Here is an 8,074-nt window from a genome sequence, read left to right on the forward strand (position 1 = left end):
ACTGCTTACAGTCTCTAGGAAACTCTCACAGAAAGGAAGGTAAAGCCCATCAATGGCCACGTATTTTAAGGCAGATGATGATCCAGTGGGCCAAATCATAGGAGTAGAGGTGGACTGCCATTTCGCCTCTTAAATTACCCTTCAGCTTTGACAGACTTCAGCAGCCTCCACAGCTCATTCGGCGTCACCGTGTCCCACTCCTCCTCCTCCCCAGCACCGGGTCAGCCATCTTGCCAGAAGCTGAAAGAAGCCTTAGCCCTTTCCTGGCTGCTCATGTTTAGTTTCTGGAATAGATCTGCCTTCTGTGATAAAACTGGCTCTCCAACATCATCGTTACAACGCACTTTAAAATACTGTCTAAATCCACTGCCAGTTTTGGAAAGAGAAGCCTCAGAAATATTGCGTTCCTGCAAGTTTTGTGAAAACGAGTAGCCAGGCACAGCAGTGAGACCTTCTCAGTGCTCACACAGATGGAAAGGCTGAGGCGGCCGCAGCCTCGTCCGCCCCACGAGGCTGCAAGCAGCGAGATCACTTAGTGGCACAAGATGGCCGTCCCGCACCACGCCACTGGCGCTGCTGGGCCAGCCAAACGCACAGGTGAAAGGGGGCAGAAACTCTCCTAGACATGGCAGAAAGCAAAGATCGTTTGAGGACTGACTCTATGGGCCACAGCAAAGAACTGCAGATACGGTGTAGAGCACGAGCCACAGAAACAAGGCAGACAACTGAGACTACCCCACCAACGACAGTGTATGAGGAGGAAACTGGGAGAGCCGTTGAGAGAGTGGGCGGCGGGCCGTTGGGGAGCCGTTAAGAGGGCGGGCGGCCGCTGGAGGCGTTACTTCACGGCGCTTCACAGAACGGGCTCGTGAGGGAGCCCAGCCTGCGGGCAGCGGGAACGGAGCTCTCCCGCCCGCAGCCCTGACATCGCCGCGGTAGGACTCCTCAAAGTTTTGCCACCGCGGCGCCGTCCCAGCAACGGCTCGGAGCCGGGCACGCTACGGGCGGGCAGCGGCGAGCCGCCAGCCGCCCCGCCCGCCAGCCGCCCCGCAGCCCGCCGCGCCCCACCGGGCCCCTCCCTCCGCCCGCCGGGGGCTGCGGCGCGGCAGGGGCGGTGCCAACAGCAGAGCGGGCCGAGCGCCTGAGCCGGGCTAGACAGCGGCGGAGCGCAGAGAGCACGGCGGGCTCTCCGCCGGGAGCCACGGGGCAGGACTTGCCGTGGCTCAACCACTCCGGCAGCCCGCGAGCGGCGGGCAACGTCTGCGCGGCAGGCCCTTCGCCGCCGCCACCGCCGCGCTGCTGGCGGCGCTCATGGGGCTGCTGGTGCTGGCCACGGTATTGGGCAATACCCTGGTCATTCTGGCGTTCGTGGTGGACCGGAGCCTCCGCACGCAGGGCAACTTCTTCTTCCTTAACCTGGCCATCGCCGACCTCCTGGTGGGTGAGTTCTGGGGCGCCGGGAGAGGCGGCGGGTTGCGGTCCGCGGCGCTGCACGTGTCACTGCCGAGCTCTGTCCGCAGGCGGCTTCTGCATCCCCTTCTACATCCCCTACGTGCTGACGGGCAAGTGGAAACTCGGCAGGGGCTTGTGTAAGCTGTGGCTGGTCGTAGACTACCTCGTGTGCACCGCCTCCCTCTTCAACATCGTCCTCATCAGCTTCGACAGGTTCATCTCCGTCACCAGAGCGGTAAGGGCTGGGCAAGTGGTCCTGAGCGTGGGCTGCAGGGGCTCCAAGGCCACCCTTTCAAGCAGGATGGTTTGCTTAGGTCACCTGGCTCTCAACCCCATTGCACCTCACCCAAACACCACAGGAGACAGGATATCTAGGCAGTTCCCCTTGGTCCTGGAAATAGTTCTGGGAGTGATCAGCTTTGGCAGAAAAGACTTTTGCTTCTCACTTTTACATTGGAAGGGGTACTCTGTTTTAGAAACAGGCACAGCTTATACAGGCTGCTGTTGCAGCTAGAAGGGCAGAGGGAACAAGGTATACTTATCTCCCCCCCAGCCACACCTTGGGTAAGCTTAAAAAGTATTACCCAGCTGAAACAGACCATCTCCTTTGGAACCTGGCAATGTGCCTGTTGACAACTGATAGTCCACACCAGCCTCGCTGTATCGCAGCTGCAGCACAAGGCAGAGATAGAACTCCTCACAATGGGTACCAAACTCTCAAGGAGAATTAGACGTATACAGCTGTGTCTGGTTCAAAAGTGGCAGAACATAAATTAACATCTTTCAAAGGATGCAAATGTTTCCATGTAACAGCCACAGAAATAGCTAGAGCTTTTTGCCCCAGTCATGCAACATGTTTATTACCAAAACCAGAGTAGACTAGACTTTGCAAAATCAAAAGCTAACTTCATTTTCACCTAGACCATACTGCCTTGAAGTATTTTGGTTGGTGCTGAAATAACATATTTTACCTGCTAATAGGTTTCACTCTTCTACACACACTTCTTGGTTATTCTTTAGCTCCCTGTTCCAATCACATTTCTTTAAAATGTTAATTTAGCTTCATTGCTCATTCTAAATCACAGTAAGAGGCACTAATACTTTTTTGGCAAACAGTACAAAGAGAGGCTGCAAGATCTCTTTAACAGTTTATATGCAACTTGGTGTCTTACCAACTTCTTTTTGAAGGGGGAGAAATGAACAGATTAATTCTTAAACAGTCAACAATTACAATTCCTTTATTTTCTAGGTTCTGAATTAGCCATGAATTTTGCTTTCATAAACCAAACTCTCATGACTATACACATAGTATGAATATATAGACTGGGTGGTTTCAGAAACAGAAAGGGAAACTGGTCATAATAAATGAAAAAAATAAGCCACTTGAAAATACTTCAAATCAATCCTCCATATAAAAATCCCTCCCCAAGCAGGAGTACAGAAGCTGCCTCTTGGGTTAGGGCAGTATAAGAACATATGAACAGAAATAGACGAAGTTCTAAATTACTCTCTATCTCAGTGAAAATGGTAACCTTCCTACAAGACTGCTCCTGAAATCATTAGTAGTTTGGTCAAGGATTGCAAAATCAGACCTGGTTCACACAAACTCAGGATTCCTCAGCTGTGTGGATATTCTACCAGAAGAGCATTGGGTTTGCACATCAAGATCCACAGACTGGGGCAGTAAACATGAATCCTATACAGAATTCAAGCTTGAGGACTTCATATTCCAAAACACTGCGTGGCCATTGTAGAGATTTGAAGATTGAATTTCAATTCACTATATGAATATTGTCCAGTACACCAGGGAATTAGAATATCGAGAAGTAGATGATCTTGATTTTAAGATTCTACCGAATTCTATTGCTGATACAGTTTACTGACTCAGTATTACATCCTTACTATGTTTTTTACACCTTAGCTTCTCTACTTTCTGAGTAAGGGAAATTAGTTATTCTTCCCATAAAGCACTTTGCAGACCACAGCACTCCACCTATACATCTTAACTGCAGATAGAGTCCTGCAAGTACTTCATAAAAGAATGAAATTACAGATATCAAACAGAAGTAAAAGCTGTTATCCATTAAATTTTTTGGTGTGATTTTCACATTAAGAAAAAAAAAACAGGCGCTCTCTCTACAAAGCAGGAAGAAAAGAACTTGCATGGGTGATCTATGAATTCAGATCCTTTTATGTATTTTTAAATGAAATGATTTAAAAATTCTAAATAAGTGAATTTTGAAGGGCCATGTTTTTAGACTTTCTGTAAACCAGTGTGACAGCTAACGCAGCTGAATACGTAAAGCAACTGGTGACAACTGTCCTGGTTTCAGCTGGGATAGAGTTAATTGTCTTCCTAGTAGCTGGTACAGTGCTATGTTTTGAGTTCAGTATGCAAGAATGTTGATAACTGATGTTTTCAGTTGTTGCTAAGTAATGTTTAGTCTCAAGTCAAGGATTTTTCAGTTCCTCATGCCCAGCCAGCGAGAAAGCTGGAGGGGCACAAGAAGTTGGCACAGGACACAGCCAGGGCAGCTGACCCAAACTGGCCAACAGGGTATTCCATACCATGTGACGTCACATCTAGTATAGAAACTGGGGGGAGTGGGGGCGGGGGATCGCCGCTCAGGGACTAACTGGGTGTCGATTGGTGGGTGGTGAGCAATTGCATTGTGCATCATTTGTACATTCCAATCCTTTCATTATTGCTGTTGTCATTTTATTAGCGTTATCACTATCATTATTAGTTTCTTCTTTTTATATTCTATTAAACTGTTGTTATCTCAACCCACAAGTTTTACTTCTTTTCCTGATTTTCTCCCCCATCCCACTGGGTTGGGGGGAGTGAGTGAGCAGCTGCGTGGTGCTTAGTTGCTGGCTGGGGTTAAACCACGACACAACCAATTCTAGGAATAGCAGTGGTTATTTGCTTTGGAAAAGCCTTGGTTTTCTAGCTTTTAAGATCTGATGCACAGAGCACATCCAGTCACCTTGGTAATGTTTGTTGGAATGGGTATTTCAGAAATAGCTTTTCTGTAGTACCAGGAAGCTTGATATAACCCTCATCCCTAAACCAAAGTATTATCAACCCTCACAAGTGACAGACAGCTATATTTCAAGGTAGTCATGTAACTGTTTGAGATACTAGTAATGTATGTGACTTAACTTTTCTCTCTCTCAGGTCAGTTACAGGGCTCAGAAAGGGATGACCAGAAATGCAGTATTGAAGATGATCACTGTATGGATTGCTGCATTTCTCGTCTATGGTCCAGCCATTCTCAGTTGGGAGCACATTACCCAAAAGAGCATCCTCCCTGAAGGAGAATGTCATGCAGAATTCTTCTACAACTGGTATTTCCTAATGATTGCCTCTACTGTTGAATTCTTTACACCTTTCATCACTGTTATATACTTCAACTTAAGTATTTACCTCAACATCAGGAAACGCACATCCCTCAGAAATGAAAACCTATCACCTGGTGAAGAGGACTGTGAAATGAGTTTCCAGGGGGAAAAAAGGGAACACACTATATTTTTTGTAAAAGCTGCTAACAGACACAAATGTGAGAAGAAAGCAAGTAGTCTTTCTTCTCTAAAAAAGGCTTCAAGGCTCAGCCTACACAAGCTTGAGAATCAGTCATTGAATTTGAATGTCAATCAAGACCTTCCACCACTTCAGGTGGAAGTCGAGACCAAGCCTCATAGGAATGGCTTCTACAAAACTACAGAAAACATATGCAACACCACCAGCAGAGTGGACATTGCTAATACTATGGCAAATAGATTTAGACTTTCCCAGGATAAGAGAGTAGTAAAGTCTTTAGCAATTACTGTCTGTGTGTTTGGTTTGTGTTGGGCTCCATATACGCTTCTGATGATCATCAGAGCAGCTTGCCATGGGCACTGTGTGCAGTATTCACTCTACGAGACTTCATTTTGGCTCCTGTGGGTGAATTCAGCCATTAACCCTGTTCTATACCCACTGTGTCATATGAGTTTTAGGAGAGCCTTTGTAAAACTCCTGTGTCCAGGAAAAGCCAAAATTCCTCCTCATATTTTTATGTAAAAAAAGTGTGAAGGCTGACAATTAGTACATCTTGCTTTCAGTGGGAGCATAAACTGGCTAATATTTACCTGAAAGTATTAAGTGCAATGTGCACTGGGTAGTTTATGGAATACTGATAGGTAGGTAAAAGTGTAGATATTTATGAATGTATAGAAATACAGTCATCCACGTAGCTGGAGAAATCACAGCAATGAAAAGAAAGGTGAATTCTCAAAGCTCTTTAGGAAATTACACCAACAGCGTATTTTCTGGTAAGGGTGCACTAACATTAACGTGCTGAAAAGGGAATACAACATTCATGGCCAATAATTAAGAGTTCAGGCTCTCTCACTTATAGGAACTGTAAATATTGCTGGTAAGGAATTTCATAAAGTGTTAACATTGGGCCTGTTATATTTTACCCCCAAACCCACTCTAAGATGCCAAGGGTCTCAGCTGTTAATATGCTTTTTCCCCCCACTTAGTGGCAAGCCAGACAAGATAATGATCAAGGCAAAAAACTAAATATTAGTGTCCAGGAAAAGCATGGGACAAGAGGCACCAGAACAGTCAGGTTACCAGATAAGCTGAGCAATTGTAGCAGGTAAGGGAGCACTGATTTGAGTGGAAAATATGATTGAGAAATAAGAGCATAGAATTTTTAGTAGAACTAAGCTCAGGAACAAGAATATAAAAGGGTTTGGAGTTTTGTGATAGGATATAAGAGAACTGAGAGTTTATACACTGGAAGAGTTTCACCATGAGTTTACTCCCTGAGCTATGACTTCCTGCCCCCTGCCAGCATCCTGCATGGGCAGGAATCTACTCAAGTCAAACCTCTACTCCTTACAGGACTGACAGGTATTACTCTTCTATCTTTTGCTGTAAGTACAGAGTAAGCATAATTAGTCTATGAGATGTATGACAGACAGATCTTGCTATAGACAGAGATTTAGGTAAACTTCCCTTGGAGTCATTTTAAAAACATTTCCAATTAGACTTTTACTAGTCCTGGCTAATTCCTAAAGGAAAAAAAAATTGTTTTCCCCTACCCCACCCAATGGATCTATCCATCCATCAAGTCATCAGTGGTAAAAAAAAAAAAGTATTACTTGAAGTGTTTAGACATTTTCCAAGTAATGCATCATGAATAGGATGACTCTAAAAAAGTCTTAAAGTTTACAGCCTTGCTATTGACCATGAGTATGAAAAACAAGAACGTAAACAACTACATACTGTTTCTGCCATTCTGCCTCTGCCACAAGAGAAGCTCATACAGCTAGATCCTGAGTTTTGACTAGATTTGTCCCACGAGAGGTATCAGTTTGAACATCACTAGTGATACAAGTTTGTTTCCACCATCACAGGCATTTTCTACATAGCTTAACAGACACTTTCCTTTGCTGACAAGTGATAGCTATTGAACAGCCATAGTTGTCCATTGCCACAGCCAAAATGCATGCTAGTACAGTTGATCTTAAAGTTTACACACTTTGTTTTGAAATTATTTACTTTGTAACATTTCAATAAAAGTAATTAAGAACTGTGCAAGAGTCATAACTTTGTAGCCTTAACAAGCGGTACACAGGAAAAAGCACTAGCCTACAACATTTGGGTAATTGCAGCTGAAACTGCAAAACAATTATTCAAAGACAATTCTTAAGTTACAAGGACCAACCTTGAGTATTAAACAAACATGGTTAGCAAATACTGTAAACTAGGAGGGCGTATCCCTACTATATGAATGTATCTACATGAACACAATAATCATCTTCTGCTACGGATGTTTATAACAAAACAATCAGCTTAACGTTCTCTTAAGAGAAAGAGCATCAACAGATACAGAGCAGCATTAAGATTTTTGAATAGCATTAATTATACCACTGGGCAAGAAAAGCCATTAGATTATCTCTCCATTCCTACTCCCCTCCAAGCCAGATTTATACATCAGTAGATAAATGATCTAATTGTTGTCTACTCCATAATTCTTACTTCCCTAAGATCGTATTTGCCTTTTTCAGAAAACGGGTAGTACTAAATTATTGGACACTCCCACCAAGGTCTCATTCACAATCCAATCAAGCCAGGACAATTTTCACAACAGTGGTGAACTTAAGGAATAAGGAAGTTCAATCAGTTAGCTTTAGAACATTACATTCAGTTAAGGTAAAACAGACATTTCAAAGCTTTCAGCAACTGGCATTAACCTACAGACTACAGCAGTTTTCACAGGAGTTGCCATTGGCAATTGCTCTACTGCTTAGTTTCCTACAGCTTTTAATTGCCACTCATCTCTCTTGCACAGACCTAGAATCCAGTAGGATTCTCCACCACTCTCTCAAAATGTCATAAAAGCATTCTGAAATGTGAACACACATCATCTCAGCATCGTTTGGAAAAATAGTGGTTTTGAATGATAAACTTCTACATTAGAAATGCTAGCAGCCTCCCAGCTTGTCCAGGTTAACTATGCCTTGATTTTTCTGTCCCTACGAAACAGTTCTTTTGCTTTTATCAGAAGGTTCAACATTAGCATTGGGTTCAACAGTGGGCTCTGAAAAGACATGAAACAACAGG

General features: G+C 44.2%; 1 protein-coding gene across 1 annotated transcript; it reads left to right on the forward strand.

The window, feature by feature from the left end:
* The first annotated feature begins 625 nt into the window (after positions 1 to 625).
* LOC128145831 (histamine H3 receptor-like) lies at positions 626 to 7,048 on the forward strand. Its single transcript, XM_052796563.1, is given in 5 exon segments — positions 626 to 784; positions 977 to 1,262; positions 1,265 to 1,441; positions 1,521 to 1,687; positions 4,634 to 7,048. Coding segments are annotated over 5 exon segments (1,674 nt in total). The 3' UTR covers positions 5,519 to 7,048.
* The last annotated feature ends 1,026 nt before the right edge of the window (positions 7,049 to 8,074 follow it).

Source organism: Harpia harpyja, chromosome 9 (assembly GCF_026419915.1).
Source record: "Harpia harpyja isolate bHarHar1 chromosome 9, bHarHar1 primary haplotype, whole genome shotgun sequence".
In the NCBI taxonomy this organism is placed as follows: Eukaryota; Metazoa; Chordata; class Aves; order Accipitriformes; family Accipitridae; genus Harpia; species Harpia harpyja.